We start from the raw sequence: 22608 nt of genomic DNA, 5'->3' as shown, positions 1-22608 counted from the left end.
GATCTCAATGGAAATTTAGAATTTAGAACCTTCATGGGAATTCTGAGTATCTTTTCAATTGTCTGAAGAAAGGGTCCAGTGCTGCCATTTGCACATTTCCACACTGCCGAACAGAAGTGAAAAGTAATCCTGACGTTACTGTTGCTGGGAGAAGGACAGCATTTGGCCATTTCCTCAAGCATTTATAACAGTGTTATTAGAGAAAAGGAGAAGAGGGGTTGAGACCGCATATAACTTTTGATCCATGTTTCTGGACCGATCTCTCCCAGGGCTCCACAGGAAGATAGGTACTTCCTTTGCATTTGATCTCTCTTCCCCAACCAGGAAGAGTAGAAGATCATAAAAATACAGGAAGCCTTGCAGGAACCATGCTGTACCTACTTGTTTCTCTCAAAAGGCCTTAAGAGGCTCTTGACTTGTGTGGTAGAGGACTAAGAGTCTGCTGAATGAAAAACAACGTTGAATTTATTACAGCGTTATCAGGAACTGAACTAGGAAGAATTTGAGAGGTAGCATCAAACTAGCATCAAACCTCCTCAAGTACTGGGCAGTTCAAGCATGTGCCAAAGCTGGCAGCACGTGGAAGCAGATAGGCTTATCCCTCTGCTGTCTTTAAAGGTGCTACATAAATTACAGCTAAATACTCTGCAAGAGCTGGTATCTCCTTACTGCTAAGCATTTGCTGGAGATTAACCTAGGTTTTCTATTTTTTGCTTATTTAAGTTACACTTTCTAGACTCTGCTTAGCTAATGAGGTGGTAATAAAACTAAGAGGTCTGTATTTTGCAAGCTTTTATTCATTTTTTAAAGTCTCAGGGGAATATCTACATAAGCAAGAGTTTGCAAATTCTGAGCTATGCTGATTTAAGTAGGAAAAAAATATGCTCAGGTCTTTAATATCTGATGAATGCTGCCTTATATTTGAAATCTTGTCCCTAGTGGAACCCATTACAATAATGTTTACACAGGTTTATGCTATAAATGCATGATATTTTCCCTACAGCAGAATATGTTGGAATTTACTCCTGATTAAAAAACGTAATGTGCAAATGGGCCAGAATATGGGTTGCTATAGACATAACGATGCCCTTTTATTAACAAATAAAGCAATGGAAAATTTAATTTGTCAACATGAAAAGGGCTTCATACAGCAGGCAGAACTGATAGGAAGCGCACGCTGGATCTCCTGCAATGTGTGTAAACAGGAAGCCAGCCAAATCCTACAGAATTAAAGGAAGCTTTCAGAAAGCTGTGAAGTACCTCCCCAAACTCTTCCAGCCTGATCAGTCAGAGCTACACAGGAGATCAGGTGAGCCTCCTGGATAAGGCTAGCTACAGATCTAAACTCCGCTTCTGCAAAAATACACTCCGGTACAGCTGGATCTTTAGCTGCCAAGTGCACACAAAGCCTGGACAGGGGTGCTGACTGTCACGGTGGAACGCAGGAAGATGACAGTGATGGATAAGCACACGCTTAACATTACGTAGCAGGAAGAGGTGATGTCACAGCAATATTTTGGTTGCATGGGTGTCCTGCTTTCAACTCAAGCAGTATTTGTCCAGTGATAGGCCTAGCCAGATGACACAGATCTCTACATCTATGTTTTTCTCTGTATTTAAAACCCGTTGCACCAGCACAGCAGCACCAATATACTTTAAAATAATCTGCCTCAAGAGGACCGGGTAGAGCCCTTCTCTCCGTCCCCCCTTGCCACTACCCATCCCCTGACAGAGGAGATCATTTACTGTGGAGTGACAAGGGCCAAGGACAGGAGTTGGAGAGGACACTTCCAGAGATAGGTCTCCTCTTCCACGCCTTAGCATGCTGTGAACCATGGGCACAAGAAAATGCTGTCCCGTCACAGAGCACAAGGTAAGATTGTCATCAAGCTTCCTTTAAGCCATAAAACCTTTTAAAGATTCGAGCAGTGATGTGGGAACTTCATCCCCCAGATTGGAGTGAACAGACTGACAACACACAGTGCTGTGACATGAGAAATAGAACCTTATTATTGTACACTGAACTGGAACACAGAAAAACTCTGGCTTAGACACGGATCTCTTGTATAAGCTCCATTACTTAGTATATTCACAACTTTATTTTTCTCTGTAAAAAGGGAATTATGTTATTTCGTGTTTCATCCTTGGGGCTGAGGAGATGAAAACCATTTCTCACGTTGTGTGGAACAACGAGGCCCTGTTCTCACTTGGGGTCTTAAAGTCTTGCTTTAATGTAACTTAGAAAAAATAAAAGTGGTTGAGCATTACAGAATGAAATAGAAATGCTAAACTTGATTATTTAACTTCTCTTTCACGAGTGAAACTGATTTACAGGGAAAGGTGCTAACCTGACTTGCATGACTTCATATACATTTTCTCACTGGCCTCTTCTACATCTGCCATCAGCACTGCCCTGTTTGTAGACTTTATTAGTGAAACAGATCAGCGACGTGCCATGCCTTAAATAACAAATTCATAAATTCTCCATTTCTTCTTCCTTAAACCCACTACCCCGTCTAAAGCCCTGACTCACAACCTGTGTCTGTGCACAACTCATTTCTATAATACATTTCGACATCCTGTTTTTGTAACAGCCCAAATTTGTGGCCTTGATGTAAATCCATGGGTTTTCCTCTGCCAAATAGGAAACAGAGGCTCCGCGTGAAGATACGGTTGTTCATTTTTAGGCAAGACTTCAGGACAATGTCACTGTTACTCATAGGAATTATTATTTTCCCTGTGAATAATTAAAAAAATAATTGAAATTATCTGAGGAGTGAAATATGATTCAACATGAATAAGAGTGGCTGTGCCTAGACATTAGTGGAAGGCTAAATTCAACACCAAATAATAAAGAGACTACAGACAGATAATAAAGAGACTACTACATTTGGAGATGTTTGGTTTTTCAAAAAAGATTAGGTAATCTCTGAGCACCAACAACAGATCATTGTATATTCATTTCTTGTAGACTGTTATGTTGATCTGTTATTTGGTTTCATATCTGAAAACTGGGGTACCGTTTCAGATGAGTAGGTGGTCTGACCTATGCCTCTATGGCCGGTCCTTTTGGGTCGGCCTGTGCCCCCCATGCAGCGATGCAGCAGTTGTGCAGCGCGTCTGCAGTGTGCCCGGTGCGGGCTACCTGAACCAAAATCTGCGCTTCAGAAGACACAGACAAAAAACCTGCCACTTACACTTAGGTTCAGAAAAAAAATCAGCTCAAAGCATATTTTTTTTCCTAACCCTAAATAGCCACTACAGTAATATGTATATCTGCATACACAAAAGAGTTCGTTCTTATAAAAAATCTAAAACAAACAGAGTACCATGGCAGGATTATACTTTTCATTTCCCAGCATACAAATGAGGATCTAATTTACTCTGGGCTGTTCATGCATTTTGCTTTTAACAAACATCCATATGTCAAATAGACCTTCCACATACTTCCCTGCTGGAGTTTTTTTTTCCTTTCAACTTGGTAGGGAACATTTGTGATCCTTATTCTACCAAATATATCTAAAGAATATATTTTGCTCAAGGCCTTCTATTTTTTAATTTAAGAGAAACAAATCAGTTCATGGCTCCGGCAGTCTCGCTATTATGACAAGCATACATCTGTGCAAAAATACCCCAATCCCTAATTAATTGCAGAATGTTATTAACATTTTTAGATTTAACATTGGTTAATTTATTTAATTTTATAAACATGACCATATGAAGTTACTTTTTAAAGAACACTTTTCCATCTTTTGCCTGCAGTTTTTAAATCTGGGTAGTTTATCATAGATACAGAGATATTTGCTTGTATCAAAATTATTTTGTATTCAGATGGTTCCAAATCCTTTACATAATGACTTCAATAACTGAAGCTTGCCACTTCACTCCTGATTCATGCAGCACTGAAGGGCAGTGTTAATGGGAGTTTTCTCCGATTAAAGGAAGCAGGCTGAGAGTCATATTCTTTAAAATTAATACTTGGTATGAATGTATAATGCTAAAATCAGCCCAGGTCATATTTCTCATACACCACAGCACACCAAGTTGAGCTTAATTTTAAGTCAGGTTAGTAAACACTCCACAAAAATCTGCCCTGTCAAGAGTTAAAATGACTCACTGCTGAAGGAGATTTTCTTATTGATCAGGTAAAGAGTTGCACATAAAATGACTATCAACTTTACTCAGTTGAGGACAATTATTTTATACGACTAATTAATAGAACTGATAAAATTTGAACAGTTGTAAACTTCTGTAACTTCTTTTGTTTAAAAGACAGTGATCAGTCTTGATTTGAACATTGAGATAAATTATACTCACTTAAGTATGCACTGCTTTTGCTGCAACTGCAACGTGTTCTAGTGGCTATCCAGTCTTTTCCCTTGGTTATAAGTTCAGTATTTATAGGGGACTTAAGGAGTCCATAAGGTTCATTTGTATTCTTTAACCTATTTTCTCTTACTTTTCTGTGATGCTGTTAAAAATATAATTTATAACGCAAACAGTAAAACACTTACTTCTGTTATTCACATTACTCTCACCCAGTTCAGTTACGAAAAAGTATCTTTAACAACCGTGGTGCGAGGTAGGCATTGTACCGGGAAGCCAAAGGAAGCGAGCCGTTTTCATTCACAGATAATACAAAGGCCGTGCTTTTTGTGGCCTGTAACTACATCTGCACTGCTCACTGAACCATCCAAATTTACACTCAGCTAAAGAAAAGCACATTTGGCCAAAAATCAGATACATTTTTAATTGGTATCCTAGTGCTATTCAAATACTAATGCTTGGTAGAGATGCATGTCTGAAGCAGTATTGTGAACTCTCTCATACAACTTGGTGACCTTTATATTTTTTACCTACATTTTTGTGTGAATTTTTTCACACATAAAGTCACGAATCAGAAGCCTCAGATTTAGAGAAGTATATCATGTTATAATGTTAGTTGGAAACACCTGTGGTGACTGGATGGCTCCTAATTGCCAAACTCAGTTCAGCTCTACCTCGGCCAGCCTCACCTCCAAACACTAAGGAAACTCAAAGGAATACATCAGTGTTTTCATGGATTTTACAAGTTTATCGTCTATATCCAGTGCCATATCCAACCGGGTTGTAGAGATGTGGCAAAAACCCCCTAAAAAACCACCACCCCACCCCCTCAGAAAAAAAAACCCAAAACTAAACAGCAAAAAACCCCTAAACCACTGAGAAGGAGATGAGAGGCAGGTGTTAGTAGCTAATAGCACAAAAGACTTTTTTTCCTGGCTTTATCCATTGCCAGGATGGTGTGACAAGACAGGAACATAAGAAGCAAAGAAGAAGGAAAGAAGAAGGAAACCTCAAGCTCTTACAAAGGAAACCAAACCCCACCAATCTCTTGTCTGCTGATCATGGGCTACAACAACAGTTTTGGAAGGTAACTCATTCCAAAGAGTTTGTTACTTACATTAGCATCATAGACCAGAGGCAGCTTTTGTTATCAGAAACTTCCAGAAAGGGTTAAAATGGCTGCTTTGACCTTAATTCCCCTTGGGCCAAGTTACTTAGCCCTTCACAAGAAAAAGATACTTGTGCAGAGCATGACCTTATTTAGCTGGGGTAGCGTTTGGGTTTTTTCACAGCCTTCATTACTGTAATATCATACATAGGGTTTTTCATTTGTTTGCCATGCAACTTATTCCCCTAAGATTAGTCCTTTTCTAGTCAAGCAGTTTAAAGCTAATCACAGTTGTTATTTTAATCTGTGCTCACCATTAAGAATTCTTGCAGAGCTATTTTGCTTGTTAGCAATTATGGTCTCCCCATGGAAGTTCATGATTACAGCAAAAGCAACCTGTTTAATGCTTGGCACCTCTTTAGTATACAAGCATTAAACCCAGGAGCGTAGAAGCATGCTAATGCTGGTGATGAAAGTATAGCAAATCTATTTAACAAATTCCGGTTTTAAAATACAGTACTGGAGAAATGCCATGCAGTCCTCGTGCACATTTGTGGTCTCCCCCCACTCTGTGGTTTTCATTACTGTAATAAGGTGCTGTTGATCCTTCATTCATTTATCATAGGATGGTCATGTCTGAAATGCAGCCTACCCTCATGCTTTCGCCAAGACAGACTGAAGGTTTGGTCCTGGTTCCTGTAGCACTAATAATAAAACTCCCTTGAAAGGTCTTAAAAATAGGGCCTGACCTTTGCATATTTAGGCAAGCATCCTATGCTGAAATGTGAGTTCTTTCTTCTGTTAAGGGAACTTGTCATTGCTGTCGCTGATCTATGTGTCAAGACTTTAATATTATGATCTACTGTCAAGGTCAATTAGCAAAGACCGCAGGAGCAAATTTCTGCTTCTCATGTTGATTGTCCATGTGATTCTGCCATAAAAATTGTACATAGTAATACACATTAGCTGAATTAGATAGAGCATTAAATGACTGTGAGAAACAACACTGCAGGGGGATCCCCCACCCCTGACCCAATTCTGTCCTATTTAAAGTTATTTTCAGATAGGATAGGGCAGAGAAATCTGAAATAATCCAGTGTTCAAGCTGATACACTGGGATGCACAATAGTGCATGAACTCCAGTGATAAATGTTGGTGATTTACATGGACAGGGGTCAAATTTGTCTCACATCGGATAAATATATTTTGTTTGAACTTGAGAAATGGGGGAACCACTGACAAGTCAAATATGCTATAATTTTCATCATTCTTCACGTGAAAATAATGATTGTAAAATGTTCAGTATAAGAAAAGTTACGTTAAAAAAGTCTTCATCACCAGATACTAGTGAGGGACCTTCACTTGTTCTTGTAAAGGATTTAAAGAACAAAACATCTGAAGCTAGGCTAGAGGTCTGTTTTAGTAGAAAGCTATAAAACGTGACCTAACCATCGGCAGTTCTCCTGGGACGGCAATTACAGCAATAAATGTTCCGCAGCAGATGCTAATGCTGTATATAAACAGTCGTCCTCTAAAATGAAAAGAAATTTTTGCCCCCACATGTCTTTTAGGGTCCCATTGTACATGTGGAAATGTAAAGGAAATGTAAAATTGATATGCGCACCATGACATTGGCTTTAGACTCCTCTGTCTTAGCCTGGCTGCTATAAATCTGTCCCGGCTGTAAGTAACGCTGAAGGAGCTAAATGGCCAGAATTTGTGTCTGTCTTTTTTTATTAGCTCGCCTAGAGTAAAGTGGAGGTTATCGGTCAATGTCAGGTTCAGCGCCCAGTGACCCACTGGGTTAAAATCATGGTAGTCACAAATCAAGAGCATAATGAAGTCTGAGAAGAGGGCTATGCTGATTTATTAGGACATCTGTCTGGCTATAGACAGCCTAGTACTGCCCCTGTGTAGTGCGAGCTATTAGCATAATCCTCACCCTGGAACATGTTAAGAGATTTTAAAAAGAGAAATAAAGTGTTCAAAGACTGGCAAAACCAGAAGGGTTTATCTTGTTGTACTCGTTGTAAGTCTTAACTTTTTATGCCAAGACCCTGTAAAAATAATATTAAAACTAAATGAATATTAAAATAAATTACTGTCTTCAGTTTTCCAAAACCACTGAATTTTCAGAACACATCTGAATGTCTGTTGATAATAAAACAGTGTCACTACCTCTGCTACTTTTCAAGGACTTTTTCATCTTTTAATTTTTTATTATTCATTTGTATTTAACCATGGTAGTGTCATCCACTTATAATGTTACCATCTTCATTCTTACAAAAATAATCTCCTGAATTCTGTAATCTTAAATATAAACTTCCATTTTTTTCTGTGAATTATTTTGACTATGTTTAAAAGAAAGCAGGAGTTAAACACAAACTTTCTGAGTTTTGCCTATAAATAAGATGAACATATCATAAATTCTGTATGCTGTAAGTGCTATAATACTACTTTATATCCTATAGGTCACAAAGTTTGTGAGATGCATAGCAACTAGTACTGTCATGTGCAAAGCTACTTTTTTTGGTACACGAGAGGCATTCAGCTGAAAAATCAGACAGATCATTATTTCTTCCTTGATCAGAACTAAGGTGAAATAGGTTTCAATCTATGAAAATTAAATTATTCCCTGAAGATGACTTTATATTTGACTATGTATTAATAAAAAATGTCACTGCTCATATGCCTTCAGAAAAAAAAAAAAAGTTAAATATTGCATTTAAAAAAAATACATGGCTGAGAATACTGAATGAGTTTCATCACTGCAATTATTCCATTTCCTCTGTATTAAATGTGAACTCGGATAGGAATTTATCTGGTAACTATAAAAATCTGAGATAGTGAGTAGTTAATAAATAGGTACTGAATACTTCAAAAATACAAAGTACAAGCAAATAGTGCAAAGTGCTGTCATGCAGATCTTTTAGACCAGCTGCGATACTAACAAATCTATACAAATGGAAAGTCTGAAAGAATTAATTTAAAAATGATCAAGAGATAATTAACTCATTAAGGCTTTTGAGGCTCCTGAAGATTAGGTAATTTCTTTGCTATCTTTTCCGTTTCATATCAAAGCAGCCCTGAGACAACAGCTAGAGAACAGTACTGCTGCAGTACAATAATCCAGAGATTTAGACATTTTTGCCATCACGTCACTGTTATGAGTGATGCTTGATAGATTTTGGAAAGATGCAAACAATGCACAACCTCTCCTCCTACCTAATGAAGGCCTCAACAGTAACACAGCAGCAAACCCACTGAAGTTTTGTATGTAATAAAATTGCTGTTGTAAAGAGGAAACTATGTCTGGAATGAAGTGAGCAGCATTTTGTGAGAGCCGACGACCTCCACCTGTGAGCAGATGACATTTACTAGACCAGACGAATGCATGGAGGTTTGCAAGGTCCTGTAGCCGTCCTACCAGGGGGACGCAGAGTTTGAGGAGATCTTCCGAAGTGCTCCTGCAGTTACCACATTTGCTGCACGGCAGAGTAGAAACGCCCACTAGCTGCACGCTTAGCATGTGGAAATCCCTGCTTTGCCAAAACCAGAGTTTAAGTCTGGGCAGCCTGCACTGAGCAACATGAATGCAGAAGAAATAGAAAATCTGGACTATCACAAGTACTGCAAAATTTTAAAACCGTGTTTATTTCGTTTCAAAACTCTTGAATTCTCATGCTGCTATGCTGGATTTTGGCTATAGTTTGTGTGCCATTCAGTGAAAACACTTATATTCAAGAATGTAAGACCATTTCTTAAATTCAATACAATTAAAAGAATCCGAAGTAGAGTTTGCATCCACTGCTTAGAAAATGGAACATGGGGAAACCTGTGCATGTGTGTAACTGCCCTGATCAGCAAAGGCAAGATTCAACTCGTGTGTGATGCTCTACTGACTTCACTTAGGCAAGACTTGCTAGTCTGCAAAGAATGAAAAAGTGGAGAAACTGAATACCTAATCATTTATTTGAACTCAAGAATGAAAACTATGGAGTGCAGTATTTTTTCTGAAATAGTAACATAAACATGTGTGTGCATAGTACTTGCCTCCATAAATTCCAGCGTTGTTCTTCCAGCTGAGTCACTAAATGCTCTATGTATTTGTTTGAGTCCATATATTCCTGAATGAAAAATGATTAAAAGGTTAGCTTTTCAACGTTCAAGGCATTTGTAAAATTTTGAGTAAAAGACAGTCAGAGTCAGTTTGTGGAGTCCACTTTCATTTTGCGCCCAAGGTTATCCCACGTACACAGAAATCACAATCACGTAAAAATCTAGATTCAAGCCAAATTTGGATTCATACCAAGGGAACAGGGCAGTAGCCTGATACACTTTTCAGAGATTATTTGAGGCAGACAAAAGGCAGTGGGGATATGCAAGCAGGACAAATAAATTAAAGTACATATAAATACATATCCATATTCTAAGAGCAAAATTATCTTCCCTGGGTCCAGACTGAAAAATAATTTCTCAGCACTGCAGCCACTGTTTCGGTGCACGTTTTGTTTACTTTAGGCATAAATCAAAGTGAACTGAATATTTGACTCAAATATTTATTTCATGCATGGTATGAAAAATATTATAGCATGTACCCTATTTGAAAATGAAACTATAACTCAGGTTCTATATCATTTTCCAGTTCAACTTTTGCAGATGCTATAACTTGCAATCTCAGCTATATGAAAGCTACTGTATTTGTGTCTAGACAGAATTTCTGATAAGTAATCATGATCAGATGAACAATTCGGATTTTTTTCTTATTGAAGCCTATTCTTTAAACTCGATGCAAAGAGACGATGTTTATTCTCAGCAGAGAAATACATCAGTAATAGAAATGTTCCACTTCATGTCAGTAATAGAAATATACCACTTCATTTCCAGGAGGAAGGCAACTTCAGTGTTATTTATATAAGATATTTCAGAATGAACCCACAGAATAACATGTGATATAATACGATATATTTGTATGACAGCGGTACCAACACAGCCACATTACTGTTATTCTGGAAGTCTATCAGTAATAATAGAACCCTCTTGAAATATCTAACCAAAGCAAAAACATGTTTCAAACCTCATACTTCAGGAAATAACAAGTACTGGAGTGCTATCTGGAAAAGAATCCATGTTCACTTTCTGGAGACAAAAGCTCCATTTTTATAGCTCCACTGGTTTAGCTTTGGTCTCATCTCAAAACCACTTTGCGAGGTTCTTGTTTGGATCAGGAGTTGTTTGTTTCTTTACTATTCTTACTTACTTTGTGTACAAATACGGGGTTTTGTTGCAAAGTAGTTATCTTCATGACCAGGAATATGAGATAGCTACCACAGGGACAGTACATCATCATATCTTCTCAAAGTGAAGATAAATGTTAGATGATTTTAATGATCATAATTTATATATACATGTACACTTTTATTTTTCAGGACTGGAATTGTTCTAAGTGATTCCTGTGTTTCTGCCCACAGTAATTATTTTCTTGTTCTGATTAAGAAAGAGTGGTTCCTCAAAGGCTATCATGACACAGAGAAACAGTCCCTGGCACAGATGGGAAGGAAGGGTAAGACGCTGCTCCTGAGGAGCCTGTGCAAATGCATCTCAGCCGTATCCTGTTCAAACTGCATTGCTTGAAAACCTTTGGGTATTGTGAAACTTTCCATTAAACTCTGTGGTTGCCCCAAGCTTAAACTTTAATCTAACTGCTGTAGATAGATGTATCTTGTAGATGTTACTTTCGGAAAACATTAAATAATGTAAATCTTGAGAAACACCATGAACTTCAGTGGCATTAATACAGCTTTTATACCAGTGCTGTTAAGATTAGACTGGCGTCAGCATCGGCTCTTACTCTCCCTGTTACTCAACTGAGTTGAATTTTACTTGTAGTACGCCACGTCAATTAAGCAGCAAGCTTCTTCTAAGCCACTACAAGTAAAGTCATTCTGTAATACACATATATTGCAGTTCAGAAAAAACGTACTGTACAAATGTATAATGATGATTAGTTGCAGTACCAAGTTTTTAAAACAAGCTGCCTTTTTTCACTCAATATTTTTTACTACAATGAACGTGGTATAAATTAGCATTAATACCTTTACATCTTTTTAATGTAATATTAAACAATATTCCTGATTTATTCATCAGTGCACTTTGCCCTACAGGCAAGGATAAGATCAGCAGTTTTATTCTGCATAAATTCTACCACGATAATAGAAAAAACTCATTCTGAAGCAATTTTCTCAAAAATACTGTCTAGAAATAAAGACAATAGGGAAAAAGAAAGCAATGTGTTTATCCTATATGACTGCTGCCTTAATGTTAAGTTTTTTCTGTGGCAAATCAGAAATATTATTCTATTTCTCTTTGAAGGCCTGAAACTCAGTAGCACATAATCTGTCAGCATGCAAAAATGATGTAAATAAATCAACCATGATTTGATAGAAACATAGTGATTAGAAGTACCTCCTTTCTTCTATGCTGCCACGGCACATTCATGTGCCAGCCGCGTCCAAAGCAAGCCATCTGCTTCAGACAAGGTCTCTGTTCCCAAGCCCAAGTTTCTGCTCTTTTCTTTTATCAGCTATCCCAATAAGCCAAATTCTGAAAACCCTGGATCAGAACCCAGTACTAGCACTTGGTCAATGTGAAGCAAATAGCATATAGTCATTTGAGATTTAGAGGAACTCTGTGATTTAGAATACCTTGGCACATTCAGTCAAAGCATAAAATGTGAGGAAAACCCCATAGTAAGCACACTTGTTTATGGCTGGGCTTGATCATCTTTAAGGTCTTTTCCAACCTAAATAATTCTATGATTCTACGTTCACAAAGACTACATATACAATTCAGTAAACTAATGACATTTCTCGGTATCCAGTAGATCACATCGAGAGGAGCAATACAAATATTTTGTAGCTCCTTGGAGCTCTGTCATACAGATGCTTGCACCGTGTAGGCTTTGAGTAGCACAGCTAGCTGTTGAGTCTGAAGAATTACATGGAGCGTCGTTTTCTGATGTGCATATAGTATTTCAGGAGTTTGCGTTCTTGGAAGGAGGATCCAAGTGACCCACACATACATAAGAAAAACATGTTTTCCTTACGAAAACAGAGACAAGATCCAATAACTGAGTAAAGATAATAATCATTAGGTAGACATGACTGGTACTTCTACTAGATACTAATAAGACAGATCAATCAAATAGGAGAGGAAGGCTGTGAAAGCACAGTGGCCCCAGGGTTTCCAAAGTGGCTTACCATTCTGCCTGTTCCCACTTCAAGGCTAAACACTGAGCACCTGCAAAGCAGGTGGGGGGAAGGTCGTGTAAGGCCAAGTCATTTTTTCCGAAATTATGCTGCATTTTTAATGGGAAGTTGGAGGCTCCAAATTAGTGTGTTTGTATAAAACTGGTGATATTATACAGCGATTGTGCCAGTGGTGGAATTGCCATCCATGCTGTCATTCACAATTGGACTAGACCTCAGCAGCTTGAGCTGCGCTGACTCTGCCTTGAGTCCCATTCCAACCTCCAGTGATTCCTCCCAACCTGCAGGATTACTGAGGAGTCCATGATTTAAAAAAAAAAAATAAGAATTTTAAATCCTTTTCAGAAGAATGGATGAAACCTGTCCCTTTTCTTCTCAATTAGTTAGCTGCCAGCCAGGAGGATTTCACTCCATCTGTCCTCCTGTGATGGCATATAACTGCACTGTTTTAAGGAAAAAAAAAACCTTCTGTAATGTGTTTAAATGCAGTAGAAAAATCTTTCTAACAGCTGCGTAGATTCTGGCAGCCGGGAGGAGTTGGTATGCAAATGTCACATACCAGCTCATCTAATTTAGAGAGCATTAGAGAATTGCTTTACCAAAATTGTCACTGTTTTGAGCTGAAGCACAAGCATGCAAATATAGCTACGTATGTTTTTTAACAGAACTAAATATCTAGCTTAATTGTTTTGTTATTTTTTTGTTTTGTTTTCTTTTCTTTGTTAGCTGGACGGCTGTCAGGAAAAAAAAAAAAAAGGAAGAGAAAGGAAATGAAGTGCCTCCACCGAGGCCCGGGATCCACTGCTCGGTATTTTGGTTGGTTATGTGGGTATTTGTTCTGGCATATCCATGCTGTTGTGCTGGGCAGGGTATCAAAAATTATACAGCACACAGAACATTTTCCCATCCATTGTTACAGAGCAAACCCTGAGGGCAACCTTAGGCTTATAACACAGGAGTCCCTTGCTGGAAGCTGGAGGTGATAAATTTAAGCTGAAGAAATAGCACATAGTCTCTGCCTCTCTTAAGGAACTTGCACAGCTTGGTATCAAAGAGAGTTTAATGAGCTTAGCGATATGTGAAAAGGATTAAGGATACAGTCGTTGATCCAGCAAATCAGTTGATTACGTACTTAATTCAATAGGGCTACTCATGTGCTAAAAGTTAAGCGTGTGCTTTGGCGCTTTTACTGGGCCGTGGGCACTGGGAGGTGGATGGTGTTGTGGTGGGACTGGGACATCCTGCACCAGGGATACCCCAGCTCTCCTAAACCCACACGCCTCAACCCGGCATGTGGGGACACAGCAGCAGCCCTGCCTGCCACTGCTTTCCCTGTCCCGGACAAGCTCCCAGCGCAGGACCTGGGTGCCGCAGCTGAGGTGCCCGAGTTGTGCAGAAAACAGGGGAACTGGAACAGAGAGTAGGCCAGCCCTCATCTTCCTGCAGACCGCCTTGGAAGCAGGGCTGGGAGGTAAAAGTCATGTTCAGCCCTGCAGAGCCCAAAGCGTCCCACTCTCCCCCTGGCACATCGAACTCCTGGTTCAGTTGGGATGGACACTGAGCAATCGGCCCCAACACAGTCCTCTGCAACACCACCCCTTGACTCCTCTAGAAGTTGTGTTTGAAACCAGTCAGGAAAGCATCAACATGGATTCAGGCTCTAGTGCTTCACAGAGGAGGATGTTTTGTCAGTGGGGAGTAGAGAAAAACACTGAATGATAACCTGATAAATGCCCAAACAAGTTCCTGCGAGTATCTGGAGCCGTCCAGCCCTGGAGACAGGGAACTACATAGAAAGCCCATGATCATCTGTTACAATGCAGAAAGTCGTATTTTCACAGGGAAAGGTTATTAGAAATCAAACAACAACAAAGCTGTCTGCAGCCAAACAGCAGACTGCTGCAATTAGAAAATTATGTTAGCAAAGCAGCGAGGGGGACATCTAAGCTGTTACACTAAGTGCGGAGACACAAGTCATCTTTGAAGGATCTTGGAAGAGTGCCCTAGGGTAAAGCTTTAGATCTAGGGAGAGTGCCTTCAGAGAATATTACAACTTTTGTAAAATATTTATTTTTGTTATCATGCTGCTGCATAAACCTTTGATAGAAAATAGGCTTTTTTCCAGCAGCCCAAGAGGACATATATATATATATATATATGCATATTCTTGTCTGGACTATTTTTTTCACATGTCTGAAAGCATTATAATTGAGAATTTGAGTGAGCTGTCTGTTCTACAACATTACCTAGCTGCACACTAAAAATAAATCAGGTATAAAAAAAAGATAAAACCTCTTTGAATTAGATATTTTTATCACTCCCTTCAATCCCACACCTGGCTAGACTGCTCACCTTTGGTGCTAAATAGCAATAAAAGCTAAACCGTGTGGCTCAAGAAAAGATCTTTTAAAACTGCTGTTATTGCCAATTTATTCTTTTCCTTCCTGATTTCAACATGTTATTTTAATTGTCAGTTTTATTAACAACTGGCATGAAAGTGTACATTTAGAGCCTCTGCAATGGAGCAGAAGGCTGGCAAAAGCCCTCATGCACATACTGTGGAATTACACCATTATGGTAAAACCAGTAATGATTATTTTAATAAATATGTTGAGCAAATTTCTTAATTGTTCAGAATCACTGAAGCCTCAGTGAACAGTTCCTATTACATCGCAGCTGCAATGATTAAAAAAGATTTACCAACTCATCTGAAGCTAGTTGTTTTTGTAAAAAAATCAGCTGGGTTTTCCTCCTCCTGCTGCTGCTTGGCTTCCGCTTTGCACCCTGTTAAATGGCACTATCCACAGATGACAGCAGAGTTTAATAAAGCCTGAAATAGCACAAACTCGTTAGCTAACGGACAGATTCTGCACCCTGTGCACTCTGAATACTGGGATGCAGAGATAGTTTGCAGAGGAATGCTACCCAGATTCGCAGCTGGCATATAGAGCTCTGCTGCATTTGAATTTTTGCCAGTTTGTCCCCAAAGAAGTAGAAGCTCTGGGATAATGACATGGGTACTCTGCTGCTCAGTGACACCCACACGGGGCCACGGAGAATGCTGCAGATTTACATTATCTTCCACCAGCTTATAAAACCTTCTGTTTTCCAGTAAGACATTTTCTACAAGGAAATCTCATGGCTCAGGCAGGCAGGTGCAGGGAAGATGTATGGACGAGTATTCTGCGAGGGCTCTTCCCTCGCTTAGTAGACCATGGCTGAAAGGTGAAGAACAGATTTGTCAAGAATCACCACCACCATTCAGACTTACAGGTGTTTGGCTGGTTTGGGTTGCTCACCCTTTAAGGGTTACAGTGCTTTTACATGTGAGTTATACAACCTACATAGGCCCTGACATGATAACTAAATCATAGCAGGTAGGAGGATAGCAATGACGCTGGACCTAAATTCTGGAAGAGGAAAAGCTAAAAAAAATTGACTTAATTGAGGTTAATTACATTAAAGCAGATTTGCAGGAAATGAACGAAGTATCTCAGTACTGGGAATGAAGGAAAGAATCCCAGAGCTTCCCCAGCTGCTACCTTCTGATGTTAAGGAGTGAAAATAAAAAGACAAAAATATATGTTTAGCTTTCGAAAGGGAAGCCTGATGACAGTTTCAGGCAGCAAAATAGCACAGCAGTTTTCAGCTGGACTGAGTCTCTGAATTCCACCTTTTTTGATACAAGTGAGTGCCGTAATCTTGTAAGAGGCTGCACAATTCATAGGAGTACAATATTGTATCTCCCTTCTAAGAACTTTTCCTTCTAAGGAATGCCTGCTGTCCTCTAGCAAGAACACATTGCTTCAGTTCAAAGGCACATGATTTCTCAGTGTCCTGATTCCTCACCAAAGCCAGATGACTAAGAAGAGGCCACAGCAATCCTTGCAATGTCACATAGAGCCTGCATGTCTGTAACCCAAGCCATTAGGATCAAGGTAAAAATAATGGACAAGCTCCAGCAGATGCCCTTGTTTTCCATAGCCCTAGAAAATCTCTGGCAGTGGTAAAACCACTGTACTGGATCTCATGTCAGTTTAATACTCCAGGCCCTAACTTTCAAAGCAGTTAATGGTTTCAGCAACAGCTGGGTTAAAGGACAAATGTCAATTTATGAAACAGTATGACAGCTGTCCTCTTTCATGGCAGTGAAACACAGCCCAAGATAAAGCAGGTGAGTGTTAGGATAAAGTCCTAAGATCAAACAGATAGATGAAAATTGTATTTTTCTGAAAATAGGCACTTGGACAGACAATTTCAAACTGGGATCCATTAAAAAATTTGTGCTTATTTGACAGACTGGAATATTTTTCAAAATAAGATAAGATATAAAGTAAGATAGCGAGGAGTAAAGTCAGAAATCAAGGAGACGGATTAAATACAAGAGGAAGAGATAAGTAAAACCAGAAAGAAGGACAGCAGGAGTGAGTAAGTACAGTGAACATGTCTAGAACTTGACAAATTTTTATGTACAAATACCTTTTACTCCAAAAAGAGAGCACAAGTCTGATGAGGAGCGGCTGAGGGAAATGGGGTTGTTTAGCCTGGAGAAGAGGAGGCTGAGGGGAGACCTTATCTCTCTCTGCAACTACTTGAAAGGAGGTTGTAGCGAGGTGGGGGTCGGTCACTTCTCCCAAGTAACAAGCGATAGGACAAGAGGAAATGGCCTCAAGTTGTGTCAGAGGAGGTTTAGATTGGACATTAGGAAAAATTTCTTTACCGAAAGGGTTGTCAAGCACTGGAACAGGCTGCCCAGGGAATTGGTTGAGTTCCCATCCCTGGAGGTATTGAAAAGACGTGTAGATGTGGCATTTTGGGGCGTGGTTTAGTGGGCATGGTGGTGTTGGGTTGACAGTTGGACTTGATGACCTTAGAGGTATTTTCTGACCTTAATGATTCTATGATTCTATGAAAATTTTGCATTCCTTGGGCTTAAAATTCTCTGTGCAAATAACAGACTATGGAAATTTTGTCATTTCTGCTAAATACTGAGCAAATTATTCTGTTTGGCTGTATAAGTAAAGAAACTGGATGGCAGGGGGATTGGAATTAGATGATCTTTAAGGTCTCTTTGAACCCAAACCTTTCTATGATTCTATGATTTTGTCCAACAGGCAAATCCATGCTAGTTTTAGCTGATTTTCTTTCCCTGAAAGAAGTATAAATCAGTAAAAGCAAATACAAAATATTACCTGGAATTTACTAGACTTAGCTTGAAACAGAAAAGGATGATATCATACCAGAAAAGTTCAAATTTATTAGACATCCTCTAAGACATCGTGCTTTTAACAACCGTTAACAGCTTCATTGAACAATACAAAGATACACACTGTTGCTGTAGGAACAAGAGCCAAGAGTGTATAGAAGCATGTCCTATGGCACCAACATGTGGATGCCCTTGATTTGTATTTGAGGTCAAATCAGGAGATCCTTTTGGTAATCAGTCTGCATAAAGGCCGAGTGCCCATGGACACCCATCCATCCTGAGTGTAGCTCCCTGTGAACGAAGTTCAAGCAGGCTGGTTAGGGCCTGATCCTGAGCGGCAGGCAGGGAGCAGGAACTGAAGCAGATGCAGGTGATGGTACAGATTATGGGCTGCTTCCTAGTCCCAGAGGAAGGAAAAGCACCAAGAACTCTTTGAGTTTATACACTACCAAAAAAATGAACAAGGCCATGGCAACAGCCAAGGATTTCAGAAGGAAATGGGAAAAACCTGCCTTTTTGCCAGGAAGAGGAACGGATATGGATGAGCAGGTTGCACCACAGCCCCCTGACTCCTAGGCAGGTTTGGGACTGCTCTCCCAGTTACCTCAGCGTATGGGAAGTTCTTGTCCTCAGCTAGTGTAAAACCTCTCTATATAGTGAAATGTGAAATCATAGAAGGGCTTAGGTTGGAAGAGACTCTAGAGACCATCTAATCCAATCTCCCTGCCATGGGCAGGGGCACCTCTCAACTAGACCAGGTTGCTCAAGGCCCCATCTAACCTGGCCTTGAACACCTCCAGGCAAGGGGCATCCACAGCCTCTCTGGGCAATCTATTCCAAGATCTCACCACCCTTGCACTGAAAAACTTCTTCCTAAAATCTAGTCTAAACCTACTGTCCTTCAGTTTAAAACCATTTCCTCTTGTCCTGTCACTGGACACTCTTGCAAAAAGTGCTCCCTCACCACCCTTCCTGTAGGTTCCCTTCAGGTATTGGAAGGCAGCTATAAGGTCCCCCCAGAGTCTTCTCCAGGCTGAACAATCCCAGTGCCCTCAGCCTATCCTCATAGCAGAGATGCTTCAGGCCCTGGATCATCTTTGTGGCCGTCCTCTGGACTCATTCCAAGAGGTCTATGTCCCTATTATGGTGGGGACAGCAGAACTGGATGCAGTATTCGAGGTGGCATACAAAGTGAAGCTTAGCATAGTGGTACATGTGATTGTTCCCAGTTCAAAGTTATTGATGACTATGTGTAAGTTAAGGAGGTGTCAGGGTGATAGAAATGTTTATATCCCAGCATTTCCACAGATGAAAAGGTGCCAGTGTTATTTTGGGCAGTAGGAATTTGCTATGTAGCTACAACAGACATTCAGAGTAAAACTAAAAAAAAAAAATTCAAGAAGATGTGCAGATTTTATGAGTTTGCTGCTACACAGTGTGTATATTTACATGAAATAATTAGCTGTAGTCTTGTTTATGTCAAATCAAATTTACATTAATAAACTTCACCCAGCAAAGCTACTGATGCTGTAAGAAAATGCCCAGAAATGTTAGCAGCCATAAAGATGCCAAGTAAACACTGGAGCATTTAATTAATCAATTTCTGACATTACCAGGTAATTACAATTTCTGAATCATTTCTTGGATGTTTTTTATGAATATGAATCAACCACAACACACAGTGCTGGTTGGAGGTATTTGACTTATGTAGACATATGGCACTTGCATGTGACTCACACTGACTAAAGAAGACAAGGAGTTACAGCAAGGATAGAAAAACATTCACGGGATCTATTGCAGACTTGGGGAAATCTAATTCTAAGGTTATTACAGGCGTTTGGGATTCACAGATAAAGACGCTTCATTCTCGGAATGTATCAGACTTGTTAACTCACTTGGAATAACCACTATCATCCATCCTGACAACAAATACCTCAGGACCTGAAGTTTTCTACCATTTTCTTTCACTGCTTCATTATCACTTGTCCTCACATTTATTCTGGCAACTTCTGATAGGGAACAAGGTAGACACAAACAAATCAAGCATATCTTCATAGGGTTTTATTTCTACCTAAAACCAAACTAACTAAAAAGGCGGTAGATGCTCATTAGTTCAATCATTCTCTTATTAATAGTCCATAGTAAAAAAAATATAAAATATAATATATATGCACATATATAAAACATATAAATATAAGGTAAAAATCCAACACCATGCTATAGGCATATCAAGCTGATGATGCCAAAATGCGTCCAAGCATCAGTGGGCAAAACAAGGTGAGAAAAAAGTTCTCAGGATTTCCAGCTTCCATCCTCTGCTTTAGATACAAGAGTAACCCGGGAGTAGCAAAACCCAAATTATCAACCCCTTAGGGTTTGTATGGATGGAAACCAGAGAAACTGGCGCTGGGAAGAGAGAAGGCGATGTGCGGTGCCAGAGGCTGAGACCCTCTTTCCAAACAGGTCTCGCTTGCTTTCTCCTGCCATCCCTTTTTTACCCACCTGCCACCATGCTCTGCTCTAGCCACAAACAAACAGAGGAGGGAACTTCTTATAGCACATTTTCAAAATTAATCTCTGTGTTGACAGCTCTGCTATCTATAGTCAAGAAAAATTTATCTGAGTGTTAAAAATGTAGCAATGCTCAGGAAATCTCAGAAGCTGCTCCCAGCACTCTGCCTCCTCCTGGTACGCTGAATTCAGCGCAACTGCTTTGATTTACATCCATTCACTTCATCTATATGATACACAAACATACACACACAGCACAATAATGGAACATGCAAATAAATATGCCCTGTTCGTTGGTTTACTTTTTCACTCTGTGTTTGTACAGAGAAAAAAGAAATTAATCAGAAGCTAACACACAAATATAGCTATGAATTGTCACAGTTTATTCTAAACAAAGCGGCAGCCGTGCTCACGGGGAGCCCTGTCAGCTCCTGTTCTACCTGAAGCACATTTACTGTCAGCTGTCATTACCACGGCTTGCAGCTGGTTCCACTTAGAGCACTGATTGATTGTAGGACACAACAGAGTCTGAAGCATGAATCAGTTGTAAACTGTTGCCCAAATCACACTCTTTCCTCAACCAAAATTCCCACTAATTTCCATGAGATATTCAAGAAAATAAAATTAAAAAAAAAAAAAAAAACAAACATAAATGCAACAGGATTGGCCCCGCTTGTAGTTATTTGTGCAAATGTAATAAAAAATCTAAAGCTTTTAATATATTTTCTTGTAGGTAACAGTGCAATTCAGTGCATGTGAGGAAGGTAACCTCCGCTGACAGTTTTGCAAAGCAGGTTTCCCATAAGGAGCTCTGATCCCAACTGCTGCAGGTCTCTGACAGCCACCGACTGTCGTCACCTAGAAGACGAGCTCCAGTCCCAGCTCAAGACAGGCAAGCGCACTGAGTAACCTGAGTTTCTGGGGTCGGGGGATTAATCATAAGAAGTTTGGCATTTCCCAAGTGGTGTATAGGCTAGACGGCATCATGTGATAGCGGTTGGAGATAAACTTTAAGTATATCAGGGATTTAGTGAAAGTAGATTTAGTGGAAGGAAAATGTTTCACTTTAATGGTAAGCTATAAGCAGAAAGTTCAGTAAGACCCAGAAAGGGAATAAGAACTAGAACATTTGTGTCAGCAAACAGCATATAAGCATGCATTTATGTTGTGTAGGCCTGTTAAATACTTAAGCCAAAGCAGCGCCGTTCGTTATATCCACTAATGCTCGGTAAATTCTGGGTGGAACAGAAAGCACAAAAGTACTGAAGGCACAACTTCTTGCTGGGCTGCAACTCCAACCCTGTCACCCCTACCAACGCTATGAACACTTACAGACACGCGTATCTGTCTGGGTCAGTAGTGGCAAGGAGATGCATGGGCAAGATTAGAGCGTACGTGGACTAAATGGGCTGCAAGATGACCCAACAGCGTTCCGCTCCGGTGCCGTTCCCTGCGGGCGTGGGTTTTCATATGAGCGCAACGCTGCAGCTCTTCAGCTGGCCTTAGTGACAGGCATGTTGCAAGCGGCCGTGCAGCAGCCTCCGTGCCATTTCGAAAGCCAGAGCGAGCTGTGCACCAGTCCGGGAAGGCGAGTATGAAGGGTTGCTTTGATGGAAAGACGAGAGCTAGAGCCATGCTCCCAAAGCGGCTGCAATGCACGGAGAGGGGATCCTGGGGGAGCCCTTTAGTGACCTGCAGTCAGAAGTGGGGCAGGGAGGTGCTGTTCTTGGGTCAATATGGGTGCAAATTGTTGTGTTTAATGTGTAGGAGTAACTGAGCGTAACGTAAAGGTTTTCATAAAGTAGAAATTGGTACTTTTCCCTCCTCACTTATGTTCCAAACAAAGCAAAGCACTCCCCCTTCAATTCCTGCATATAACAATTGAATTAATAATCATTATTAACTTGTGCTTTTGAAAGAGGTCTAACGCATTATTAAATTTTGTCTTCTCAACTCTTTTAACTCCAGCATGCCGTGTACAGTAGATGCTAAACAAATATAATGACACTACTCAATTTAAAGAGAATCTATTTCCTTTTCATAAAAATTGAAGTGAACCTTTAATTTCATTCAGCATTTTAGAATTCACAGGTACAATGCGGTGCCAGTGAAATCAAAGCTGTAATTTAGCTCCTGGTTAATGCTAATAATTTTTCTGCAGTTGAATATTTTTGCACTAAATTGCAGAT

General features: G+C 39.8%; 1 protein-coding gene across 1 annotated transcript in view; it reads right to left on the bottom strand.

Moving 5' to 3' along the window:
* NCKAP5 (NCK associated protein 5) overlaps positions 1–22054 on the bottom strand; it is a 272102-nt gene extending 250048 nt beyond the window's left edge. The window contains exons 1-2 of the mRNA XM_086465475.1: positions 21815–22054; positions 9484–9561 (exon numbers count right to left, since the gene is read on the bottom strand). Of these exons, the coding sequence (XP_086321601.1) occupies positions 9484–9561; positions 21815–22054 (318 nt within the window). The remainder of the gene's footprint in view (positions 1–9483; positions 9562–21814) is intronic.
* Between the last annotated feature and the right edge of the window lie 554 nt (positions 22055–22608).

The sequence above is a fragment of the Leptosomus discolor genome, chromosome 5, assembly GCF_034619465.1.
Source record: "Leptosomus discolor isolate bLepDis1 chromosome 5, bLepDis1.hap2, whole genome shotgun sequence".
NCBI classification, from domain to species: Eukaryota; Metazoa; Chordata; class Aves; order Leptosomiformes; family Leptosomidae; genus Leptosomus; species Leptosomus discolor.
This window is presented reverse-complemented; position numbering and strand designations above follow the sequence as displayed.